This window comes from Cheilinus undulatus, linkage group 5, assembly GCF_018320785.1.
Source record: "Cheilinus undulatus linkage group 5, ASM1832078v1, whole genome shotgun sequence".
In the NCBI taxonomy this organism is placed as follows: Eukaryota; Metazoa; Chordata; class Actinopteri; order Labriformes; family Labridae; genus Cheilinus; species Cheilinus undulatus.
The window spans coordinates 33,055,970-33,082,695 of NC_054869.1; the positions used below are offsets into that span (position 1 = coordinate 33,055,970).

A 26,726-nucleotide genomic window follows, 5' to 3' on the forward strand; every position below is an offset into this window, starting at 1 on the left:
TAAAACTAAACATTGTGCATGATGGATGTAAAAATCCTCTTTTCAGTGACGTGTAGTGTATTTATGTCCTACTTTATATATGTACAGTATGTACACTCATCAGTCACTTTATTGGGTAGGCTACACCTTGCTAGAAGGAATGCACAATATTATCGGTCTGGTATCGGTATCGGCAGATATTAGCTTAAAAAAGGCAAATATCGGTATCGGCAGATATCAAAATTTCTGCCAATATTTACATCCAATATTTTGTCTGTGTATTTCAGCACATATCGTCTGTGAATTTTGTCCATATATACTAATAAATTAGTGGAATTTTAGGCTGAACTAACAGACCTATGTCAGTATAGGTCTATTTCTTTATTTATCCTCATTTTTCAAACCTTCAAGTGTTTTTAAGGACTAAAGTTTGTTTTTTTGGTCATCCTTAAACCTTAAACTGTGTCCAAAGGACTGAAATTTCTTGTCCAAAGAGCATATTTAAATATTGGTATCGATATCGGTATCGGCTAAAATGAATCTGTAAATATCAGCATATTGGATAGTGGCAAAAATCCAATATTGTGCACCCCTACTTGCTAGTTCCCCTTTTTCCTTCAGAACTGCCTTAATTCTTTGTGGCATCGTTTCAACAATGTGTTAGAGACATTCCTCAGAGATTTTGGTCTGTATTGATATGGTAGCATCACAAAGTTGCTGCAGATTTGTCGGCTGCACATCCATGATGCAAATCTCCCTTTCCATCACGTCCCAAAGGTGCACTATTGGATTGAGATCTGGTGACCGTTGAGGCCTTTGGAGTACAGTGAACTCATTGTCACATTCCAGAAACGGGATTGAAATGATTTGAGCTTTGTGACATGGTGCATTATCCTGCAGGAAGTAGCTATCAGAAGATGGGTACACTCTGGTCAGAAAGGGATGGACATGGTCAGCAACAATACTCAGGTAGGCTGTGGTGTTAAAGTATGCCAAGAAAGTATCCCCCCACACCAGCCTGATCCACTTACACAAGGTAGGATTGACCTATTGTTTCACGTGTTTACTTCACTGAAATTGAGACTCATCAGACCATGCAATGTTTTTCCAATCTTCTACTGCCCAATTTTGGTGAGCCTGTGTAAATTGTAGACTCAGTATCTTGTTCCTAGCTGACAGGAGTGGCACCAGGTGTGGTCTTCTGCTGCTGTAGTTCATCTGCTTCAAGGTTTGACGGGTTGTGCGTTTAGAGATGTTATCTCAACCCTTCTGCCCATTCGTCTCAGAATTTGACATGAACAAGCCATTTTCGTTCACACGACTACTGCTTACTGGATATTTTCCCTTTATCGGACCATTCTCTGTAAAACCTTGAGATGGTTATGCATGAAAATCCCAGTAGATCAGCAGTTTCTGAAATACCCAGACCAGCACGTCCGGCACCAGCAATCATGCCACGTTCAAAGTCAATTAAATCCCCTTTCTTCCTCACTCTGATGTTTGGTTTGAACTTCAGTGAGTCATCTTGACCATGTCTACATGCCTAAATGCACTGAGTTGCTGCCATATGATTGGCTGTTTAGCTATTTGCGTTGACAGGCAATTAAATTGGTGTACCTAATAAAGTGACCAGTAACTGTATGTAAGTGTGTGTTTGTATGTACAACTGTTTAGAATTCACTCCACTTTAGGATAAGGATTGTTGTTGTTTTTTCTTGTATTCTCATACTTTCCGTATGTCTGGCTATAGAGCAGGGTGTCAAGATGATGAAAAGAAAAAATCCAAGTCCATCTAAATTTAGCAAAAAAGCACTTTTAGTCACCCTAAAGCATATAGGAAATGTGTTTTGGTCTGATGAGACTAAGGTGGAACATATTTGACATACCATACCAAAAACCATGCACATTACCAAAAAGATTGCCTCCCATTGCCCGGTAACTGTTCCTGTCTGTCCACCACCATCATGCTATTTCTTTACCTATTCAGTGTAGCAAAATGTTATTTAATGTATACATTATAAGGTATAAATTTTCATATACTGACTGACATGTTTTTATAAGGCCGGAACACTGAAAACAGTTTCATGTTCTTAAATACAAAAACAAAGTACCTATTGTTTTTAAAACCCTTTTGAGCCATGTTACAGAAAAAAGTTTACAGATTTATTCAGAAGTAAAGACAAAGGACCATGTTTAAAAAATAGTATTAGAACTTAAACAGTAACTTACAGGGTCTTACTCTATCAGACCTATTTTCCCTGCTTTACTGGTTACGAAATTGCACTGAATGTGATTAGTTTTCATCAAGCAGCCATAAAAACTTACACCTGTACTTCTTTGAAAATGTTATTTATTGAGATCCTTTGACACATAAATACAAAAAGCAGAATCAGTTTTGCTGCAGTCATATCAGATCATAGGCCACAGGCCACATTTTGTTGTTGTACAATTCTCTGATAATGGAGTGATTAGAACATTTTAAGGCAAACATCAGAGTTTATTAAGCCTTACTGTAACCAAACACAAGGTGTACTGTATGGGTAAATCTTTTGCTACGTGTTACTTTAAACAACAACCTAAAAGTTTTTTAGGCACAAAAGGAGGCCCCTTGCTTTCACTGTACAATCAGCACTGAGCATAGTGCACTTTTATAGAAAAAGGCTAAAATTTAGCACAAAGAGGAAGCAAAACATCCATGTTGATGGTTTCATTGTGTGCCAGAGAAAAAATGAGACCTCATTAGTCATGTTGAGGAAACCTCATGTGACTACTTTTTATAAAATCTCCTCTAAGTATGTGTCGTTTGTATTTCATTTATTACGAGTGGACGTTGGTGGGAGACATTCTTCCACAGGAGTTCTTCAGATATCTGGATCTTCTTCATTCAGCAGTTCTCAATGATGATGGCGATGCCCTGACCACCACCGATGCAGGCAGAGCCCACAGCGTACTTTCCTCCACGTCGCCTGTTAAACAAAAAGCTCATTTTTCAATATCATTACATGTAGACATTTCCCTTGATATACTTTATCTTTTATAACTACAGTGGTAAATGTTACCTGAGTTCGTGGACCAGATGGCCAGTGATGCGAGCTCCAGAAGCACCAAGAGGGTGTCCAATGGCGATAGCTCCACCGTTAACGTTGCTCTTCTCTGGATCAAGACCAAGAGCCTTAGCAACAGCCAGGTACTGAGGGGCAAAAGCCTCATTCACCTGTAAGTAAATGATGTCAGTGATATGAATGAAAACAACCTCCTCTAACCATTAGATACATTGAGAGAGATTTTGCTCATGCTACTAACAACCCAAAGGCACTTGATTATTTTCAGTTTCACTTAGCATATACTCTGACCCCATGTTAGAGGAATTGTTCTATTTTTCCTCCACTGCATTTTCTGACAGCTCCAGTAACTTTGAGTGTTTCCCACACAAACACTTGGATGGGCCACCTTGGTATAGGATGTATGGCTATCAAAGACTGAGACTGCGCTTACAAGGATAAAACCAGTCCACGTGGTTCACAGTGACATTGAGTGATATATATTTAAGGTTGAGTTCAAACGCACAACTTCTGTAAGTTTCCAGTTAGTAGCGTCTTTAGTTCACTGCTAGCTACTGATTGAAGTGCAGGTATTTTTGTTATGGTGTTGGAAAACTATTCGCTTAAAAATTGAGCAATGCATTATTTCAAAAATTTTGGGAAATTGAACAAAACAGCAGCTGAATCTTTTGGTACATTAACTGAGGTGTATGGAGAACACTGCATGTCATGTGTGTTTGAATGGCACAAAAGGTTTAGTGAAGGGATGGCGCCCATGCACATAAAAAAAAAAAAAAACTTCTGAAAACATTCAACAAATTGAACCAATCATCCAAATTGTTCGACAACTAAGCATGAGAATGACAGAAGAAATTGTCTCCATTGATAAAGAGATAGTTCATTCAAACTTTGTATGTAAATTTCAGCTTAAAAATGTGTGTCAAACCTGACTCTTGATCAAAAGGAAAAATGTTTCAGAACAAACTGAAGGACAACCAGATTTTTTAGGAGTGACAACATGCAATAACACTCGGATCTTCCAATACGATCCTGAGACAAAATCAAAGTCAATGCATTAGGAAACACCGTCGTCACAAAGGACGAAGGAAGCACAACAAAGCAAGTCCAAATTCAAGGACATGTTGATTGTTTTCTTTGACATTAAGGCTATAATTTGGGAGGGGTGGGTTCCAGGAGGGTCAACGGTTTATCAACACTATTGTTCAGTCCTACTGTGCTCTTGTTAAAGCAGTTTCTGGCCCAAAAACAAATCAGAATACTTGATCACCCTCCCGATTCACCTGATCTAGCATCGTGTGAATTTTTCCTTTTTCCTAAGATCAAATCTGTGCAGTGTTCATTTTGACAGCTATTTTTAATTTTAGTCTAAGTCTTATCTAAATTTAAATGTACTTTTTGTCAGTTTTAGTCATCAAACATCTTTTTTGGCTGGCCTTGGTCTAGTCTTTCTCAGGGGAAAAAATATGTTTGACTAACATTTTTAGTCACAGTTTGAGTTGACGAAATTAACACTGAATCTGTGCTCAAAAGAAACGTTTGAGTCTGTGTCAAAAGTTAAGAAAAGAACAACAGAGGTTCTGAGACAACTGTCCGATGAAGACCCACTGCACTGATTTGATCATTGTCTTTTGTTCACCCAAGGCCACCGAATGCACCGGTGTGCAATACAGAAGGGGAGTATATTGAAGGAGAAAGACATTTAAAAATGTTTCTGTTGGCTGAAGCTCTACTTCAGCATTAGTCTTGTTTTTTTAAAGGCCATACCCTGTATAATCAGAGTAGAAAGGTTGCCACCAGTATGTCCCCCCAGCAAATGCACCATTTGAGGAGTGATGTCTCATGTTAAAAATTAAGCTTCTTACAATGCTGTTTTAACATTATTTTGCAGCTGCTGATGTCCTTGTGTACTGCTGCTCTCCAAGGTGATGGTTGCAATATGCTACGTCATCAACAATGAACATTCATACACAGAGCACCTGCAAAGATTACGTAAAATCAGAAGAAGCCTTTCAAAAGATGAGTGATGGTTTTAAAGCATCTTAATACAAAGCACTGCTGATGAATACTATCAACAGAACAGAGACACACAAAGACCTATTAGGAAGGTTGAGATGAGCCCCTCTACCACCTCTAGCATGCAAGTATAAATACTGAACATGACAGAGTGAAATTAGACTGAATATAAAAAAGGCATTTTTAATTTTTTTTTTCTCTTTTGACCTGTCATCAAAATAACAGTTGGTAGCTATAAGGTCTCAGACTTGACTTGAATGAAAAAGTAATATTTTGTGTTTCACAACTTTTTTCCTTTTTAGATTTGTCTTGTAACATTAAGAAAGGGGGAGACCCTTCACTGAAATTCACCTAACTGTCTAGCTTACTAATTAACACACTGTACAGGTTACACATTAATGCAGCAGTGGAAGGTTCTGGAGAACTCTGCAGATTTCATATTGCTATTTGAGTACATCTGTTTAACTAAAGGAACTAAGAACTTCCTTGACCACTGATTAAAGTAAAAAAAAAAAATTTGTGGCACAGCCGGAAAGACTGAGGAAGAGTTATCCCACTGGTTACAAACCTCCACAAGATCCATGTCATTGAGAGTTAGACCAGCCTTTTTTAAAGCCTCTGTGATTGCTGGAACGGGACCTAGAAGGATTTTAAAGAACCAGAAAAGTCTCATGATAAAGAAACCATGATAATTACAAACATAATGTTTTTAGTCATTCAAAGGCATAAAGTAGTTGTGTCACTCACTCACCGATTCCCATGATGCTCGGGTCACAGCCTGATACATGGTAGGCCACGACTCTGGCCAGCGGCGTAAGTTTGTGTTCTTTTAAGGCATCTTCACTTGCAATCACCAATGCAGCAGCACCATCAGATACACCCTAAAAGTAGAGATGGTTACACTCTGTATTGGATTTCAGTAGAAAGAAATCTACATCAATCTACAGTATATTTACATGTTTTCCATTCAAACTGAAGCTGATTCGGACTAAATGACACATTCATGTAGTGATTGGTCCAATAACTCAAAAAGATATTTTCAGCTATGAACATGACAACCCCATTTCCAAAAAAGTTGATATTTCATTGTAACTAGTAAATCGGCAGTAGCACAAAGATGAAATATAAAACACTGAAAATTGAGAAAATCTTTGTTTTTGTTTTTTCAGATGTAATGCCCACTTTTAATTTGATTCCAGCCTCTCAGATATGCCCTTTTAATACCCAGTTATTTTACTCACCTGTTGACAGTTTATTAAATGACCTTATTAGGTGACACGTCCCATCCATCCATTCAGTTTCTTCTGTTCACCCGAGGCCAGTGATGAAGGACAGGGTATATGCAGTATACAGAATATACCTACTTCTTTATTTTTGTCTACATAGAGTTTACCCACTTATTCTTTAGTCTCCATACAGTACATACACCACTACATCCCATTTAACACACATCATTCAGTAGTATGCTTCATTTTTCCCTAAGATGGAGAAGGAACTTGCCTTACTTGCCTCTATATTGGCTATTGCTCGTAATTGCGTTTACTGGTTCATAAATGCAAATGTAGCTAACAATGTTTCTTCTCTCAGCTTGCTTCCTTTATCTAACCTTGCAAGGCAGATGGACACACCTGTTTCCGTGTTTCTCACTGGTCAATCCATCTTTCAAAGCTCCCATCTGAACCATTTTGGCCCGGTTAGAAAGTGACAGGACCAATCAGCGTTGAGGAGCAGGACTTTCGGGTGGGGCAGAGTTGTGGCGTAAGCAAGCAGCAATAACAGATCGGTGCAATTATGGCAGAAGACATTAGTGTGGATGTTGCTAAAGCACCAGTTTTATCAGAATATGATGACATTTCTTCATCAAAAGAAGAACAAAGAACAGCATTGAGTTGTCTTCTTTTTCAAAAACGACTAAAGTTGTGCACTGACATGTCTACAGTTGCCATGGTTCCCGTTATGCAGTTCTCTATGAAGGTTACTCCTTGGTAGTGGTTACGTCACGTGTTTTGTTGCTCTGATTGGCCTGTAAAGATGTGACAGACAGAACAATTTCCCATTTACCCTCCAAGTTTTTTTTCAAAGGCTCTGCCCTTTCCCAAACACTGTCTATGAGTTGTTTACCAGATGGATGTGTGAAACAAATCCATCTGGCGTGTCAGGTTATCTTTATCATAATTTCATAATTATCCCCTCTACTTGAGGTCAAGCACCAAAGACGTTTGGTGTCAAGATGCAAATACAGAGGGTCCGTTTTAAGATGTTCCATGGGCAGTCTAACACAGGCTGTTTATCCTTTCTTGGATGGGTTGCTAAAAATGTGGAGCATAAATTGAGAGTTTACCCAATTCTGCAGGCACCACTACGCCCCAACCTGAGGCAAGGCTGTGTTGGCAGCAGGCTAAGCAAATCAATCTGACATCCCTCTCCCCTGCAATGTTTTCCAGCTCTTACTGGGGGTCCCAAGGTAGTCCCAGTGCAGAAGGGATATATTATCCCACCAGCAAGTCCTGGGTCCGCCCTGTGGCTATCCCCCAGCTTGACAACTCTGGAAGACTTCAAAAGGAAGGCAACCAGGAGGCATCCTGATCAGATGGCCGAACCACCTCCCTGGCTCTTTTCGATATGAAGATGCTCCATCAGGTTTTCATCTTTTACTCTTTCATAACTTCTAAAGTCTTTTGCTGTTACTGTCCCAGCTGTTCTGAAAGATGCTGCTTGGTTCAAATTTATAATGGGCATATGTTTTTCCAAAAACAAATAATCCTCAAATCCAACATTTGATGAGTTACTTTTGTGTTATTTTTAATCAATTATGAAGTTTCAGTGTTTTTCAAATCATCACATTGTTGTTTTATGAATATAAATAACATCTCAATTTTTGGGAAATGGGATTGTAAATCAGCCGAGTGCTTTTAAACGGGAAATGCTTATGTTTGCAAACAAGACTGCTTACTTGATGTAGGAGTATAAAAATATAGAATAAAAATAGCTGAGCCCCCCTACAGAGGAGGAAACTGCAGGCATAAACTCACTGAAGCGTTAGCAGCAGTTACAGTCCCTCCCTTCTTAAAGACGGTGGGCAGTTTGGCCATCTGTTCCAGCGTGGTCTGAGGACGAGGGTGTTCATCCTGAGACATGGCCACTTTGCCCTTCTTAGCTTTCACATCAATGGGAGCGATTTCTGCAGTGAAGTGACCACCCTCATGAGCTAGGAAAAACAAACAAACAAAGAATTATGATTACAAAGCTGTTACAAACTAGCATGTCTTAAGCAACGTCTGATCTGTAAAAATACAGTTTATCTCCTCAAAACTACATTTTTTCTACGTTATGATTTGAGCAGAAAATATTTTTGAAAAGCCAGTCTTACCTGCCTTCCACCTCTGTTGTGTCTGGTGAGCGTAGTTATCACAGTCTTCTCTTTTAATCTGGTATTTATCTGCCAGATTTTCTGCTGTGATGCCCATGGGGATCTTGACATGCAGGTCAGTCAGACCCGCCCACAAGGTGTCCTCTAGCTGTCAATCACATGAGGAGAGGTTTTATCTTTGTGACAGAAGTTCTTGAGTTACATAACAAGCTGTCTCTATGATCATCGCATGGCTTCAGGAAGAGTTTTCGTCAACTCTTTGGGGATTAAAACGAAAAGAGAAAAGAAAGTAAGTCCAGAAACCAACCTTGAGATCAAATCCAAACTTTGTACCAAATCGTATATTACGAACAGCATACGGGGCCTGGCTCATACTCTCTGAGCCTCCACACAGAACCACCTCCGACTCCCTGAGGCAAATCTCCTACAGACACACAAGCAGCAGGCTTTTGTTTTAGAGCAATAAGATACAACACACATCTTGTCAAATGTGATAAATGTTCAAAACATTATACCAGGATATCCAGGGGGTTTTACACATATCCCTTCTATAGCCATTCTATTAGATACACCTTCATAATATAATGAACCATTACAATAACCACTAAGAAAATCCTTACGTCCACTTTTGATGATACTGCCATTACATACGCTGTGATGTATCACCAAAACATAGACATTTTATTATGTTGCAGAGATTAAAGTTAAAAATGGAACTTTACTGCTATGCTTTACACTGAGAGAGGTTCTTTTAGTGTTTTCTTCCTAATTCATTTATGGAAATCCTGAGTAAATACACTATTTAACTTAGACCTCATTGCTACTGCAACAACTATTGCCAATGCTATGCCTAATGATTGTCATCAAAGTGGACTTTAAGCTCATGTGAAGAACTTTTGGTTTGTGCCAAACTGTGGACGAAGCTGCAAGTGTTATCTTTCCCCTGATTTTGTCCCTCCAATGAATAGATGGTGTGTATTGACAAACTAAAATCATCGTAGTTTCTTTGAACAATGGAAAGAATTCATTATTTTGTATATCTGCTGTAAAAAAAAAAATTTAAAAATCTTCTCCGTTGGACATGGTAATCAAACCACTAAACCATAGGACAGATGTAAAAGTACCCAATCCATCCATTATCTATATATTGCTTATCCTGTTCAGGGTCACAGGGGGCTGTGACTGAGTGAGAGAAGAAGTACACCCTTAGCTAGTCAGTCAATCAAAGGGCTGGTATAAACAAACAAGCAAAAGGGCATTAGTATGAATTTCAGTCTCTTTTATAACTAGCAAAAAAACTCCTCAAAGGAGCTCTAACATAAGACTAGAAGTACTGAATTGCACATGGCTATCCAGCGGCACCTTAGAGAGTGGCCTTTTCAATACAAAGAGCTGCAATTTACTCTACATTTGTATCCTAAATGTGAGAATGATGTTGCTCGTTTTGCTTACTTGAGCACCGCTGATGATAGATTGGAAACCAGATCCACACAGTCTGTTCACAGTGAGAGCAGGCACTGGGATAGGAACACCACACCTTAGACCCACGTGACGAGCTATGTAGGGAGCATCTGCTGAGCTCTGAATTAAAATGTATAAAAAGAGGCACCAGTCAGCAAAAAAAGGTAAAGTCATGTTATCGTGATTCTAACCTGTTGAATGTGTGGTTGATCTGCTGGATTTTAACTACCTGCATCACATTTCCCATGATGACACTGTTCACAAGTTCAGGTGCCACAGCCCCTGCAGCGAGCGCTGCTCTGGCTGCATGCTCAGCCAAGTCTGTTGCACTGTGATCCTTCAGCACGCCACCGTAGGTACCAAATGGAGTGCGCTTGGCAGCTACAATGAATACACCTGCAGGGGGACAGAATAGTGTGGTACAGTGACACAGACTTCACACCACCCACCAGTGAACGACAGCCAGATCACAGCGGCAGAAGGTGCTGGGTGCTACATACTGAGCACTACAGAGAGGGCTGATATGTGTACTTCATTAAGATGCAGAATATAATGATGGGATGACAGAGGATAAAAAAAGACATCACATGGAGTCTTCTGATTGGATTGCAGGATCAAGAGGAGCAGCACCTCTTGGACTTTCTGCCCTATAGGTATGATTTATGTATCTTATTAATCCCTTAAGGGGAAATTCATTTTTCTACTCTTTTAGCTCAAGAGAATAAACACCTCTCCAGCTGTCAGAACAGTATCAAGACTTGGTCCTACTGGGACTTGGACTGGCGACCCCTTGGTTCCAACACCCATCCTTGCAGACTGAGCTACTTCCAACTTCAGAAAATGTTTGCACCAGAGACCATCACTTCGTGTTCACTTTAGCGATAAAGGTTTTTTTATGTCATAGATTTTACACCAGTATCAAGAAAATTGTAGAACAATGCAGTGTGTTAGGGTTGACTATAGACAAAATATGGCAATTTTCTGCATATTTCTGCATGAACTGAGCATAAAAATCAAACAAGTGGTTCACTGTTGATGAATGGTTTTATTCTTAAATACCCAGACATGTGCAAACTTGGAAATATGATTTCCAATATACCTACAAGAGCCATACATTGCATTGTTATTTTAGCTAGCTTGTCTGTAAAGAGAAGTACTGAGTACTGACTTCAGCTCATTCAACAGACATGCCTACACCACCCTTGAGCACATTTTACTGCCTCATTTTTCATGACTTTTAAGTTTAGTTTTATGAACTTAGAGTTTTTCATTACTTAAATTTGACCTGTTGGTTCATAACAGAGTGGCCTGTCATACACCAAACCTTAAATAAAGCTAAATATATTTTTTCATTTTACAGGGACTTTAAAACTTTTATTTGCAGCAGAGATTTTATGCCCTACATGTAAAGCAATTATTCATCCCTTTTTTAGAATAGTTTACAAAAAAATCCTACTTTTCTCAATTTTGCATATGTTCTTCTTAATGAAAATGAGAATGACATAAAAATAATCGTTCCCCTCAAGAAAATAATTCATATCAATATATCTATAGTAAGCCAAAATAATCCCAATTAGATATTTTTTCCAAATTGCTCAGCCTTAGTTTAATCTATCCACATAACTGCATAATAAATCACAGTCGCAGTGTTGGGGGGAAAAGAAATCGCAATTAGATTATTTTCACATATCGTTCAGCCGTAACTGTAAATGTTTAAAAATTAAAGATAAAGGTTAATTAACACTATTATAATTACAGTATTTTAGTCCTTGCCTGACTAAGATAAGGTAACTCCACAAGATTGTGGACCCCAGGAAGAGTAGTTTCTACTTAGGTAGTAGTTACTGGGGATCCAAATAAATAAATTAATAGTAAAATACACGGAACTAGTTTAAACAACATTTTTCTGGACATTTTAAATTATAAAATGTTTCCGTTATAAAAAAAAAAGTCACTAGTAGATTAAACCAGCATGGTCTTGAAATTCTGTGTTGATGTACCTTTAATTTTCTTATCGGACATTTAACTGTTGTTAACTCCTTCATGTATCAGCCAGCCTGTGATAACTTGACCTGTCATGTTGCTGCATTTGAACTGAACTTTTGCTTTAGTTGGGAATGACCTGAATATATGACCTGACTTTTGCACACAGGGCCAAGTGGTGTGACAGGTCTTGTATAACATCCCTTGAATTGAAGATGTCTAAACTTCAGAATTTTAATAGTGTGGTTTAATAAATTAAGAAAAGACCCCGGGTGCTTCCTCCAGTATAGATGACAATTTGGTGACCTATTTTTAGAAATAAATTATTGAATGCTGTTGAAAGTAAACGACCTAAAGCTACGAACAGAAGTTCATGGTTTTGACACCATCTTGTCACCTTTCGCCTAATTTTCAGTGGCGTTGAGTGCAAATAAAACTTTTTCAAATCCTTTTGACATTGAAATGTACCTGCATTTACTTCACAGTGATAACGGTCCTTACACTAAATCCAATCAAGCGTGTTTGATTTTACAAAAAAACGAATTATGAATCAGTTTTATAAGCAGTAGAGCTTCAGTCAAGCAGCATGCATGCCTCCTTTGTTGTTGATTTGTAAAATGTTTGTTTACCTCTGAGGAGCGCCATGATACCGATTCAAGAAACCACCACAGCCAGAATCAAATCTCCCCACAGATTCTCCTCTTATGGTACTCTGAATGAGTACACGGTGTATATAAATGCTGGCACAACTGCGACCTTTCCCCTAAATACGAAACAAGAAAACTTACATTCTTGCCACAAGATTCGACAGATATGTTGCATAGAAAATCTAAAATATCCTTTATTGAATTGCCAAAATACGTAGGTATATATCTTTTGTTTTTATATCTGACTGAATATTGGAACTGTTGTGAAGTTAATTCAATTTTTTGTTATTTTAAGCAATAAAATAAACGAAAGTGCGACCATTAAATAGGGATGTTTGTTGACGTCATCTCCCTGCGTCTGGTTTGTCCTGTCACTCACGCGAAAAAAGTCACTCAAAAAAGAGGGCAAATGCACGTGAAGTATAACTTGGGGGTGAATAGGAGGTAAACAGCACATTGGAGCCATGTCTCTGGCTTTATCGCGCTGTCTTTGTAGGGTTTTATCTCAGCGCCCCGCTCCGTCGAGGTAAGTTTTTGTAGGTCTGTGTTAACCCTGATAGTCAAAGGAATTAGCAGCGATGAGCTAATGATGTTAAGGTTATCCAGCAGAGAAATGATGCTAAAAAGCACTGTGAGAAAAACACCTCTTCGTCCACTCATGGGTCTAGTGAGTGGCATGTTTAAACCTACATTTCATGTTTTGTTGTGACTTATTTTATTAGTTTCCTGCTGGGGGAGCAGCACCATGCTGGACAGAGCTCCTGGTTTGTCCCGGTGATGACACTGAAAACTACAGCTGCACTGAGGTAAACCACCTGTTCAGGTGATCCAAGGCACTCTGAAGTCTCAGCTTCACCGCATGGCGACTGGGTTTATCACTTGATTAACTGCACATCTTTTGTTTACATTAGTTATGTGTTCCCCTTCAATGGTCTGACTTTGACCTTAAATCACACTCAGTGCCAGTGTCATAGTCAGATATGTTTGCATCATTCATTTCAGTTTTGTATTATTAATAACACAAAATTAATTTCAATCGTTTGTTCTATTGTTTACTGAGAGGATCTCGAGATTTCATGATTTGATCATGTTGAAGGGTTGTCATGATACCAAAATTATAAAATTCAGCATGAGTAAAAAAAATCTAAATATATTAATATCTGTTTAAAAGGTACTAAAATAAAAAATACTGAGTTTTTTAAAATTATTTTTGCACCTTTCTATAATCTCAATCTCTATGTTCAAAGGGGAATTTATCTTGAACTGTGTTATCACATTTTATCTACAACCTATGATGTAGTAGTTTCAGCAACCCATTTTCTGTTTTCTTCTCTGGTTATATCTGTGTATTTGTTAAGCCCTCTCTCTAGGGATGCACAATATTAAATCAAAATCACGATTTTGATTTTTGAACTTTTGACCTGGATTGTGATTATTGAATGAGTATTCGTCCTCCGACCTCCGACTGTATGTTCTGTAAATATCTGTATAATTTTAAAATAAACAACTGAAAGGAATAGGCACAGGTTAACAATTTATGGTTATTCACTGAAATATTTGAAATCAAAACACACATCAACTGAAATAAAATTGTTGTTTGTAAAAAAGTCAATATTTTCCAAGAAAAGGGGGAAAACTGAAATAATTGACATGGCAGATTTACATTGGTTCTAGAGGCTCTAGATATCGGTTTCGATTATTTTTCGATTAATTGCCCAGCTCTAGTTCAGACCAAAAATTTCAGTCCTTAAAACAGGCAAATTAAAGTTCGAGGTTGAACAAATCAGCTATTTTCAGTCCTTAAAACACACTCGGCTAACATAGGTCTGTTGGTCCAGCCTAAAACTCCATTAACTTTTATGCCAATAATTTCCACTGATATAGGTAGTAAATATCAGCAGGAATTTTCATATCTGCTGATAATGATGAGGAACTTTATAGGCTTATATCTGCCAATACAGGTATCATGCTGATATTATCATGCATCTCTATAGATAGCCATCCATACTTAAATTTACAGTTGCCAATATTTAAGGATGATACACAATATGTATGCTGATATATTCGCTGAAAATATTAGCAGAAATGTTCATATCTGGCATTACCGATATTTGAGTTTTTAAGCTTCTATTTGAAGATACTGATATTATTTTGCGTCCCTACCCCTCCCCTGTGCCCTTGTTATACAAGCCCCTGTAGGATGAGATCTCAAATTGGCTGAGAGGTTAACATGGAAGTTATGTCTGTTCTTTCTTTGCCAGAATAAAACATTATCAATGGAGAAAATCATGGTGTCACAACATCAGTCTAATACAACATAGTGTTGAAACCCATCCTGACCCACAAAACTCATAATACAAAATTCTGCCCTTTCATTGTGTTAGTTGTACACACTAAATAAACTATTAGTTTACAGCTTTTTCTTAGAATTGTTGAGTATGTTTGTCCCTGTCCCAAGAAGGTGATGGAACCGTCTTGATTTAAAAATGACAATTATTTGACTACACCTGTCAAAAGTTGCTACAAAGTTAAACATTAAAAACATAAACGGACTAGTTTTATCTTTCTCATTAGTTTTTGGCTGTGTTAGTGTGCACTAAACTTAATGGTAACTCAGATTTATTGAGGCACTGTTTAACTGTACATAGAGGGCCAAAGGCCTAATGGAGGATGAGCAGCATACTAAAGGTTCCCTAACAGGTTAATCCTTTAAAGGTATGATCAAGGTATTTAGATTTGATTATAAAATGATGGTGTTCTTTTTGAGAAAGCTTGAGAAAACTAAATGGTTCCTTTGTTGTTCAGAACTTTAATTAAGAGAACGAAGTTACTATAAAATTGTAAGACGGCCTTTACATGACTGAATTTGCTGTTTAATTTTAGATCTATGACAACATAGATTTCTGAAAATATTTAGTTTCATGTCATATTTAGAGTCTTTATCTGACATTATATATTTCTCAATGAGGTTTGAGAATTTAATTTCCAAAATAAAATGCTCATAGAGGTTCGTTTTTGTTTTTCAGAGCGGAGCCCAAAAAGAAGAAGAAAGTAGACCCAAAAAGGGAGCAGATGGCAAGAGAGAGGCTGAAGAAAAGGTTGAAAAAGCTGGAGAAGGTTCCTCCTGAGCTGATCCCAATAGAGGACTTTATCGTGCCTGCCAAATGTTTGGATGAGACGAGGTACAGCTTGTTTCACTTTTGTCTGCACTAATATTTTTATGTTGATCTCTAATTGCCAACAAACCAGTCTGAAGCTGTGTGCTAAGACATCTGTATTTAAGAACAAGACTGGTGTTAAGCATTTTCTAATGTTCAGCCCTCACTATGATTAAGGGTATCTTAATCTGGGTGAGAGCTGGTCATCTTAAGAGACGTATTAAAGAAGAATATTGTTCTCATATTTGTTTGGTAAAAGATCTACAATACTGTGTGAATTCAGCAGCACAGTCAGGACCTGCGTTTATTTTCACACTGCAGCTTGATAAAATGTAGAGAACACTGAAATATTTGACCAGATCAAAGTTAGATTAATATTGATAATGCATGATCTGCTTTATTAATTAAATATAGCATCATTTCATGTATCATGTATTTAACTTACTGTGCCTTTGTATTACTTGCTTATGATCATTTTTGAATGTTTATAATTTATGTTTATCCTTCTCTTACAAAGGCAACGCTCCTCACCAAGGTTGACGTTTGAGGAGAGTGAGCGTCGAGCTCTGCTGCTGAAAGAGTGGGGTGTATACAAGCAGGTCAACACTTACCCATCATACCTCCATCACTTAAGCTTTTAGAGAAAGTGCTGCTCCTGACCTCTGCCCCCCTCATCATGTGCACTCAGTGAGAGCTTTATAAGGTGCTCATCTGTCTTTATTTTTGCAGAGGCAACACCTGGCTGAGAAGGAGGCTCTGGAACGTGCTCTGATGTCTCAGAGAGAGGCCCTAGAGGAACTAAAGCTGGAGTCAGAGGAGCTGTATCAGGCTGCCTTGAAGCCAGACCCCCTTCTGTTTCCCTTCACTCATGAAGGACCCGTTTACACGCCAGCAAAGGCAAAGTATTATGCTCCTGATGGGAAATACAGTGACACCACTAAAGTCTACACCCAGTAAAGAACAGGGAGAAACTTAGTAAGCATTGTTTTATTTAATCAGTGTGTCTCTTTGTTTCTACATGAGACCATGAGCCAAGATGCAGCTTAAGCAGCAAACATGGCAGTGACATTTTTCCTATTCTTTGTTGTAACGTCACCTTATTTGTTTTCTTTATTGAATGTGACATTTATTGAAATATTGTGTAGTTTGACAGATTTATTCAAGTATGTATCTCTATATAAAACCTGATATTAATAAAACTGGCTTTTTGTTTAACATTTGTTCTGTGTACATTTCACATTTAGGCTCAATTTAATAAGGTTATATCTGTAAAAAAAAAAAAAAAAAAAAAACATATATATATATATATATCCTGTGTACAGCAGGGTAAAGCACACTGTGCTAAACACTGGTGAGTGCATAATTTTTTTTTTTAAGTTTTAATCAAACCCATTACAGTACATCCTAGTATTTAAAGTTTCTGAGGATTTTTTCATGTGGTTATGGGACTGAAATTAAAATTGATGGTTCCTACTGAGCTACAAAAGCAAACACATTCAGGAGAAAGACTAATTGTTTGTATTTAGTTATTTTGACTGCCTGTAAACACTGCTGGCAGCTCAGTGCCATACAGTGATAAACAGCCGTCCGCTACCAAAAAGAGAGGTTTTGCGAGCCCAAGTCATGACATTACCTCCACTGTGTTTCACAGATGAGCTTGTACATTTGGGATCATGAGAAGATCCTTTCTTTCTCCAAACCTTAGCCTTTCCATCACTTTGGTAAAAGTTAACCTCCTGATCATCTTTGTCCTATCAGTCCATAAAACTGTCCCAGCAGATGGGGATACCTTCACTCTTGTCCTCTGGAGGTTGTGGCTGAAGTCACTAACAGTTGTTTTATGGTCTTTCTTTAAAGCTCTCACAACATTTCTGTCCTCAATTGCTGATGTTTTCTTTGGTCTACCCATTTGACATCTGTTATTAAGTACATCAGTGGTTTCTTTCTTCTTCAGGACATTCCTAATGGTTGTACTGGCTATGGCCAATATTTGTGCAATGGCTCTGATTGATTTTCTATTTTCTCTCAGCGTCACTTGATTAGACACCTCTCATAGGCCAAACCCAAATCTGAAACTGAGCGTAGACATTCAGTGTTATTTATTTTTTGAATAATCAATTTAACAGGACACACCTGGGCAACAAACCCACCTGCAAGTCACATGTTCCAATACTTTTGCTCACATGAAAAAATGGTGGGTTCAAACAGGTACTATCTTCTAAACTGTGTATCAGATCCACATGTAAATACCGGGAAATAAAAGCTGAAATGTCTTGAGTGTAGATCGAGTCAAGCTCAGAAAGATGTGAGTAGAGCAATGCAACCACTACTGTCAATTTAATAAGCTCAGCACATTTTAACATGCAGTGTTCTCTTTAAAAGAAATACGCAAACTTGAATTTAGCCAACATAAATTCCCAAAATAGTTTTATTTTTTACACTAGACAAGTTTTTACACTGAAATATCATGAAATTATAAAGGCAGTCTGCCTTTATGGTGTGATTTAATTTTAAATATCAGCAGAGGACAACACTTTCTTACAGACATATTCTCACTGACAGGTGGCCATGGTCGTCATTGACCACTAGAAGCTGCCATACTGTTTTGACAACCATTTAATTGTAAGGCAGTTCAATGAATACAAGATAAGAAATCAATAAGTGATGAAGTCTCTCCTTTGTCACAATAAGCTTTTGTGAAGTCCTTTAAAGTGACAAATCTGGAATCTTCATTTTGTGTTGGCCTCCATGGAAAAGATCCTGTAGCTTAACAGTGACAGATCAAGAGTCCTGTGGTCTATCCTGATTCAGGGGCAAGTGCCAGTCTTTAGGAGGGTCTTGTCTCAGTTCCCAGATGGGGGTAAACTTCTTCTGCTCTGCCACTCTGTTTCTCTCACTCCTCTGCAAGGCTTCCTGCAATACACATTCAGTAAACATGGTGTCAAAGAAATATTAAATGTGAGCCTCTCAACAATAACCTGACAAACCAGATAGACTGTTTCACATATCCATGGCATTGGATATATTTCACATCCATCCATCCATCAGCACACAACATTAAAAAAAAAAAAATCTGAGGGTGATCGGATGAATGGTTTGTCAGTCACACTCACTACAGAACAATCTGAGCAACAAACCTTTGACAAAGTAGGCATAAACAGCCCCTGGAAGTAAACTACACTACTTCCAACTGATTGCCTTTGCAAAGTTATTTAAACAATATGAATTATTACACTGTACCTTGGCCTCAGCACTTCCATATTTCTCCCACTCCTTGCAGTTTTGGTAATCCTCTTTCCACTGCTGGCAGGATGGTGACGTACCAAATGTGTAGTAGTGGTGAAACCGATTCCTCCAGCTTTTGCAATGTCTAAATTCACTCCAGTATTCATCACAGGTCCGAGGTGACTGTATAAGGAGGAAAAAAGCAGAAACCATTACCAACAACTAGCACAAATCTTACAGACTTGCAGTCTGTTGTGTTTCTGGTGTAGGGCCTTGCATCAGACAGCAGCGAGGGCAAAGGATGAGCAGGGTTAACCAGGAGGGATACAGATCATTATTACTGTTGCCCTGAAGGTTAACTGTTAAAATATTTCATGATTACCAAAAACAAAAAACCCTTTGGCAGACAGCATAAACTTAAAAAATATATATAAAATGTTAGTCCATTAAAAAAAAATAAATAAAAGTCAGTCCTGCTTAAATTTTATTTGTTTTTTATATTTATTTATTTATTATTATTATTGTATAAGTTTAAATAGTCTTTAAATTACTTAAATATTTTAAATGTTTCTTTGAATAAATAAGTTACTGTTCAACTTCAGGACCACTGTACTTACATTACAGATTATTCTATCCCTCATTAAAGATGGTCTGTTTAGTTTCTTTAGGAATAAGTGTTTTTAAAAACTCATACTTAAATGAAAAAAAAAAAAATGGGAAAAATGAAACTGCAGGCTGCACAGCTGTGTCGCCTCACAGCAAGAAGGCTGCTGGTTCGTTTCTCGGTCAGGGCCTTCCTGTGCGGAGTTTGCATGTTCTCCCCAAGCATGCAAGGGTTCTCTCCGGCTTCCTCCCCTCCCCCCAAAAAAAGCTCATTAGGTTAATTGATCGCGGGTGTGAACGTGAGCATGCCTGGTTGTCTGTCTCTATGGCTATGTTCACACTGCAGTCAAAAGTGACCTGAATCTGATTCTTTTTTCTGTGTGAACAGCGCAAGTCACATTGAATCTGGCCTTTTCGAATCAGATTAAGGCCATTTCCGTATGTGGTTCTCAATCAGATACGTATCGGATCTTCTGGGAGTTGACTAAAGTGTGAACAGGCAAACAAAAAAAAATCAGATCTGAGAAAAGATCAGAACTGAGCATTAAGGCCTGCAGTGTGAACATAGCCTATATGTCAGCCCTGCATTTGACTGGCGACCAGTCCAGGGTGTACACTGCCTCTCGCCCAACGACAGCTGGGATAGGCTCCAGTGAAATCGCAAAACCTGTTGAAAAAGGCCAGCTTCCAGTTATTGTATCATAACTTTCCGCAAAAAAATCTGAATATAAAATGAGTAGGAAAAACACATTAGATATCAGTGACGTGGGCATTCAAGTATTAAACATTACATCGTTTTGACTGTCTTCTCCCATGGTGTCATTTATTTAAAACTTTGCTCCACATGTACATTACATTAAATTAATCAAATATTACACTTCTCCTTTTTTGTCATTAGGAACCCTAAAAGACCTTGAAAAATCTTGTTACACTATATTTGTCTTCTTTTCGTTGATTAATTTAGTTCAGAGAAGACAAAACATAAATGGTCCAAGAGCAGCTTTGGACTGAGGAGCTTAAATGGAAAGCTTGTCATGCCTAACATGACTCTAATTTTACCTTTAGTTTGTAAAGCATGACACATGTTCCACGTGATTCAAGAAGAATTAATCTGTCATTAAAACTCTTAATCACTCTGACTTCAAGCTAACGCTGAAGGTTACCTCGGCAATACAGCGATCTGTTAATCACATTACTACATATTTTGTATATATTTATCAGTGTTAAACTTGTCATTGCTATGAAGAACAAAAGACACAAATGACGAGACGAGGAATTTAGGTAACAAAATATATGAAAATGTACCCTCCACAGCCTGTGAGCAGATCCGTCCATAGCCGCTGCTGTGCTAATAAGCAACGCTTCTTCGTTTTATGCAATTGCCGCGTGGAAGCCCGATGCAAGGCGTATTACTGCCACCTACCGGACTGGGCGTTTGGCAAACAGAAACACTCTTCAGAGGAGCTTTAAGTTTTCTTATTTTAACATCTAATTAATGTATTTGCCATCTGTGCCTTAAACTACACGATAGTAATAATTTGTCAATACAGTTTCAGTTGATCATATTATAACTGAATCAACTGAGTATATAAATAGTTTTACTTTTGTTAACTAAAAATAACCCTTTTATTTACGCATAGGGAGTCCCCTCTGTTATCTGCGATCATGTTTCCACAGTACCACAGAAGGGAGCAAATAACAGAAACCCATTTTGACAAATTCCACTGATTTTCATGTTTACAAAAACAATAGAGCACTGCAATTTAGGATCACGCTGTTTGATGTTGCCAATATACCCCAATTTTACATACTGCACCTTTAAGCCACGCTCAAAAAAAAAAAGTCATACAGAAAAATCTCATCAGTCTAGTCCAGTCTAATTTAGTAGTATATGTTTATGCTTAGTAATGCATTCAAAATATATTCTTGATATAATTAATGAACTGAAATACATAGTCCTTTATTTGTCTATAAATAAGCCAGAACAAATCATCCTTGAAAATCATTCCTGAAGCCCAAAAAAATACTCAAACATAAAATTAAATCCTTTATAATTAAAAACAATGGTAACGAGCTGTTACTGTTCCCAATTTAACAGTAAACGGATCTCTTATCAGAGTATAGCTAAGGTAAGTTGAAAAAAAAAAAAAAAACACTTTAGAGAAAGGAAAGAAGGGATGGAGGGTCAAAATCTGAAATTGTTCAAAGCCAATTACATTGTAATAATTTTTCACAAGTCTTTCTTGTGTTTATTCGGGGCTCAGATCACACATTTTGGGCTTGTGGGTACCAAATTTCAAATGGCAGCTCAGTTTTTGTGGAACTGGACACCATGGTCATCAATTTGCGTAGTCCAGGGTAAACAGCAGAGCTTTCTACTCAATGAGATAAAGACAAAAAAATCCCACTGTTTCTCAAAGCCAGGTCTTTTTTTAACATTGCTGATGAAGGTGATGTTGGATATGGTGGGTTTAGTGCACATCAGTCAGTCTCTCTTTGTGAATCTCTTCAAGGCTTTCTGCCTTTCTTGCGCAGTGACTGTCCTTGTCCAGAGAAGGCAATGAATCTGTTCAAAGCGTCATCCTGAAAGGATTAAAACAGGAGATATAATTGAAAATTACAGAACGAGAGCAGCATGAAAGAAAGTATTTAGAGAACTACATTAGAAGACTCTCGTAGTCTGTGTAGTTCTTCATTGCTCTGTTTCCGCACAACAGCTTAACCGTAAGTAAAGCCTGAAAAAAGTATTTTTAAACAATTGTTAAATTCAGCACATTGCTTACATCTTCTACGACCTTCTTTGGCAGAGGCCTTGAGTTCCTGATGAAGGTGATCCTGCCGATTTTGAAGTCGTAGTTGGGAATGCCCCTGGTGATGAAAGATTAGACAAAGGTAGACTGGTTAAATTACAGATGCTAAAAAGACTCTTTAAAGGAATAGAGGCACAACAAATAACAGGAAATACGAGCAGAGGGAAGCAATATGCAAAATGTGGATTATATACACAAGTAAACAATACAGGATTCTAATCATCACTACAGACTCTTGGAGGAATTTTATTGCTCCATATCCCATCTGATTACATTGAGGAGGCAAGGTTTATGACTCATACTGCGGGCAGTCAAAGGGGGAGTGCTACACTTTTTTGGCTTCACTTTGAGAGCACTGTTGTTTCGTTGTTTCCATCATTTTATTCAATTTTTGTTGCTGTTCCAAGTTCTCTCTCTGTTGTTCCCCCTGATGTCTCATGAGGACATAAAGCCAGAGTCCTAGCTGGGGTTTAGCAGCTCGCAAGGTTATTATGTTTAATATTTAATCCACCTTTTCAGTGTAAGTACTTGATTTTTTGGGCAAAGCTTCTCACCTTTTGATGTCACTTGGGCCAAGAGGAGCAGGGCTGGGCTCGATCCCTTTTGTCTTACCATCCAAACGATTACCAGAGCCAGTGAAAGCCTGATGATTACACATAGATCTTCATGTATATCGGCTTCAAATACCACTGTTGTTTTTACACACTTGAAAACGTTTCTTTATACGTAACTCAGAGCTAATATTACTCACTCTGAAACCCATGTCCATGTCAGCATAACTGCTGGGATCCCCTTCTTCCTCCTGTAAAAGAATTTATTATACTTAATTGTTCAGAATATTAAATACAGACATAAAGTGTTGAAGGGTTTGGTCCTTACAGTTGGTTCTTCCTGGTGCTGAGGTCGACGTTCAGGCTCTTTGTAACCCAAAGGAGCATCAAAATCCACCTGACAAACAGTCACAGAACATTAATAGTATAGAACAAAACAGAATAATTTACTCTTGTGTGGTAACAAAGAGGCTCTTACATTCATATCACACTCAATGATGGATACTGCTTTGTCTGGCTTTGTTTCCATCACTCGCAGCTCATAAATCTGAAACAAACACACAGGTTTCATTAGCGGAAAAAAAAAAAATTACGTAACAGATCAACATATTGGTCCAGTCTGAAAACAATGAGGTACCTTTTCATTGTAGTTGATGGCGATGACATCACCGGTTGTCAGGCAGGCGAAGTTTCTTAAAGCGTTCTCTAGACTGTAATAAAATAAGAACTTAGTTTACTGCTTCAACTGAATACACAGTGTGAGCATTTTTATACTAATTTACTGATACTAATTGATATTCTTACACTGCTTTGGGGTTTGTGATGTCTAGGAAATCAGGACTCTGTGGTTGAAACTTTGAGTAAGTGGCCACCATGAGGTTCACACTTTCCACCTGAACAAGACCGCCTTCCTCCAGCAGGAGATTCTGCATCATCTGAAGCAATAAAATTGAAATGAACCAAGTATTAGTATGAATGGGGTGCTAGGTAAGCTTAGCCCCTAAACAAAAAACCTGATGAACAGTTAAGGAAGCTTCTGGTTGCACCCCTGTCCTCTGACTGCGTATCATCACCCACTCCTTCCTTTGAAAACTTCCTCTCTCTCAAGCTGTCCTATTTTGCCATTCATGAAGGTAACCTAAGCTGAACTTGTGACATTGCGCCTGTTGTGAATCTCATGTCTCTGCAATCACCCATCTTTCTCTCAACTTACCCAGTGTGGCAGGTAGCAGATTCCCTCATCTGCCACAAACTCCAGAACACCACAGTGCGTCTGTCTGTCTGAGTTCTTGTTGGTCAGCTTGAACAGCATTGGATATGTGATATTAAGCCTGCCTATACACAGAAAAGGAGAGGAGAGTTTAAAGTTGTGAAAGGTTTGTACAGGACTTTATGTAATAAAGAGGAGCTTGTTTAAACTTCCACTTACTGAGCTGGTCGAGAGCTGAAGGTGGCATTATTACTGAAAAAATATCACACGGAAAAGACATTAACAAAAACACTATATATAAACACCTCATCTTCAAACTGAACATATACAACCTCAAAGGGTGTGACTGAAATTTTTAGACTCTAGAATTCTGTTCATCATGGATAAGCCATATTTACTGACAAAAAATAAGAACAGATCACCATACTTGGACAGAAGTAACTGGCTAATTACTTATCCTGATGCACTGTCAATATTTTTATCTATTGGCTTGATTGTTGGTCATTTCCCTGTTTCTGTATAAAATAAAGAAGTAGCAGTAAGATCCTGCGAGTTCAAAAGTCATCCACAAATCAAGTCTTGGTTAAAGGATACCAGATGTGCCTTGCAGAGTTAATAATAATAATGAGAAGACTAAGAATTCCCAGTATTATTTAACTTGACACGCCAGATGGATTTGTTTCACACATCCGCCAGTGAGGATTGCCCAGTGAGAAACAAGGAAAAGAAGCTATCCATCTGCTTTGTAAGGTTAAGTATTATTAGGAATGATAGAAAAACTACAAAAATGCATCTTTTAACATTGGTTAAAAATAAACGGCATGAAGAACTGGCCTTGAGCTCATATATTTTTGACAAACCCAGATTCAAGCACATGTTGTTTAGGATGTTGACATGTTAGAAAGATTAGTAAAAGCTTCTAAACAGAAATGAACTGACCATGGAAACTCTAGACAACACCATAAAAGTGGTTGAGTCCATTTTTGTGAATATCTTTAAATGGGTACCAAAACAACCTGCTTAGTAGGTCGGGGGTCTCTGGGTGGTCCAACACAATCCTACACATACATCCAACATTGAATAAACATTTCGACAACTAATGAGAGAGTATTTCTTACTTTTGCCTCCTTTCTCCACGTCAGAGCGGTCATTGGGACCTGCCAACATGGACACCGAGTAGCAGCGGTACTGAGTGGAGAACCGGTTCTGAAATCCCCGGGTCATTGGGTCAAATACGTGGAAGGAAAACTGTGAAGCAAAAAGCAACCCGATGGTTTAAAACAGTCTATTCAGACAGAATACACGAGCATACAATATCCACTTATAGCTTTAATTTCAGCATGACAGAGCATCTTTCTGCTGTCATGTTGTTGTTAGCCGTTGGCTAGCTGAACTATTCTGAATCAGGTTCGTTTGGATTTAAAATAATTTACAGCGATGGAGCAAACACATATTTAACTCACCATGTCGACCATTTAATTCTGTGTTAGTTAAACGACTGAAATATCTATGTCTGTTTGTGTTTAAAATTAAACCGAAGTGATGTGAATCCCCACTGTTGTTGTCTGCTTCTTCAGGAAGTATGAGTTAACAGCAGGAAGTGACGACACAACAGAAGTAACCAATAGCAGCAGCTCACTGAAAAAGAGGCATCTGCAGGCTCGCGGAATAGTTATTTTCGTGTGGCCATAAAATGAACGTAATGCCTGTAAAATAATAAGAATATACATTTTCATTTTCCAATTGAATTATTAAACATGAGATTAAAATGATGTAAAAACGCCTGCAGTTGTAGGTATTTCTTTGACAGCGAAATATACAACTATAATGAATAGGGTTTGAAGGGTAAATAAAGGATGTTAAGTCAACTGTGACCTAGACCCCCCCTCCAAATTCCTACATAGAAATAGTACCCTCATCCAGCTTTGTCTGACTGTATAGATCATTTAGAGATGTCTGCATTATTTTCAGTGTTTCATAATTAAAAACAAACTCATATCTAGAGCCTGTGTTATTCTACCAGCTGCTCTTCAAATAGGCTGGTTGTTTCAATCTGTAAAGTGAACTTCAGTGTTGAGAAAGGCGTTTATAAATAAAATGTATTTGTATTATTATTTAAATAATAAAGGAGATTTCAATCATTTTTTTCAACGGAGAAATATAGCGAAAGACAGAGGCTGAGATATCCAGGCTCTGTTGTACTGGCGTGTATCTGCCAGCTCTAAAAATGCCTCAAACTCCTTGTAGAATCTAAACAGTCCACGTAGTAGTTATTTTACTTATTTTGCGATAAAACATTTGCTATTTATAAGGGGGGGGGGGGGGGGGGGGGGTTAAAATAAATTATCCAGGATCAGCCATTAATATATTCATTGTTGGAAATCTATATGCACATCATGCAGCGAGGACACAAAAATTAACAAGAAAACAGTCTCACACACTTACACATTGCTACAAAAAATCAATTATCACCATGTTTTAATTCAGTGGTCTTTGTCAAGTAACAGTTTAAAAATGGGTCGAAACACTGTTAAAAGTACACATTTGAAGATTGATTGTGGTTGCCTTTCTTCTTTCCTTGATGTATTGACACTACAAATATGACATATGAATTACACTCTCATATTGATGGGTAAAAAATCAGTGGAAATGCC

General features: G+C 38.0%; 4 protein-coding genes across 5 annotated transcripts; 1 reads left to right on the forward strand and 3 right to left on the reverse strand.

Moving 5' to 3' along the window:
* Window positions 1–2,312: 2,312 nt before the first annotated feature.
* Window positions 2,313–12,632, reverse strand: acaa2 (acetyl-CoA acyltransferase 2). Its single transcript, XM_041788497.1, has 10 exons — window positions 12,498–12,632; window positions 10,115–10,281; window positions 9,877–10,005; window positions 8,732–8,848; window positions 8,425–8,572; window positions 8,087–8,262; window positions 5,806–5,935; window positions 5,623–5,693; window positions 3,039–3,193; window positions 2,313–2,945 (listed from the first exon to the last, which is right to left on the reverse strand). The coding sequence occupies exons 1-10, from the start codon at window positions 12,511–12,513 to the stop codon at window positions 2,864–2,866; spliced, it is 1,191 nt and encodes a 396-aa protein (XP_041644431.1). The 5' UTR covers window positions 12,514–12,632; the 3' UTR covers window positions 2,313–2,863.
* A 228-nt stretch (window positions 12,633–12,860) lies between these two features.
* mrpl40 (mitochondrial ribosomal protein L40) lies at window positions 12,861–16,888 on the forward strand. The gene is made up of 5 exons (XM_041787746.1): window positions 12,861–13,041; window positions 13,238–13,321; window positions 15,542–15,697; window positions 16,191–16,272; window positions 16,403–16,888. Exons 1-5 carry the CDS (start codon window positions 12,980–12,982, stop codon window positions 16,628–16,630), a joined length of 612 nt encoding a protein of 203 aa, XP_041643680.1. The 5' UTR covers window positions 12,861–12,979; the 3' UTR covers window positions 16,631–16,888.
* Window positions 16,889–18,083: 1,195 nt separating this feature from the next.
* Window positions 18,084–21,232, reverse strand: c5h22orf39 (chromosome 5 C22orf39 homolog). 2 transcript variants are annotated; one of them, XM_041788502.1, is made up of 3 exons: window positions 20,807–21,232; window positions 18,914–19,081; window positions 18,084–18,586 (listed from the first exon to the last, which is right to left on the reverse strand). In XM_041788502.1, the coding sequence occupies exons 1-3, from the start codon at window positions 20,834–20,836 to the stop codon at window positions 18,455–18,457; spliced, it is 330 nt and encodes a 109-aa protein (XP_041644436.1). In that variant the 5' UTR covers window positions 20,837–21,232; the 3' UTR covers window positions 18,084–18,454. The 2 variants fall into 2 exon arrangements, with proteins under 2 accessions (XP_041644436.1, XP_041644437.1); XM_041788503.1 differs by lacking the exon at window positions 20,807–21,232 and adding an exon at window positions 19,516–19,711.
* A 208-nt stretch (window positions 21,233–21,440) lies between these two features.
* Window positions 21,441–25,670, reverse strand: ufd1l (ubiquitin recognition factor in ER associated degradation 1). The gene is made up of 12 exons (XM_041788501.1): window positions 25,536–25,670; window positions 25,191–25,320; window positions 24,292–24,324; window positions 24,076–24,197; window positions 23,667–23,797; window positions 23,500–23,572; window positions 23,341–23,409; window positions 23,191–23,259; window positions 23,063–23,113; window positions 22,866–22,954; window positions 22,285–22,369; window positions 21,441–22,084 (listed from the first exon to the last, which is right to left on the reverse strand). The coding sequence occupies exons 1-12, from the start codon at window positions 25,545–25,547 to the stop codon at window positions 22,010–22,012; spliced, it is 939 nt and encodes a 312-aa protein (XP_041644435.1). The 5' UTR covers window positions 25,548–25,670; the 3' UTR covers window positions 21,441–22,009.
* Window positions 25,671–26,726: the final 1,056 nt, after the last annotated feature.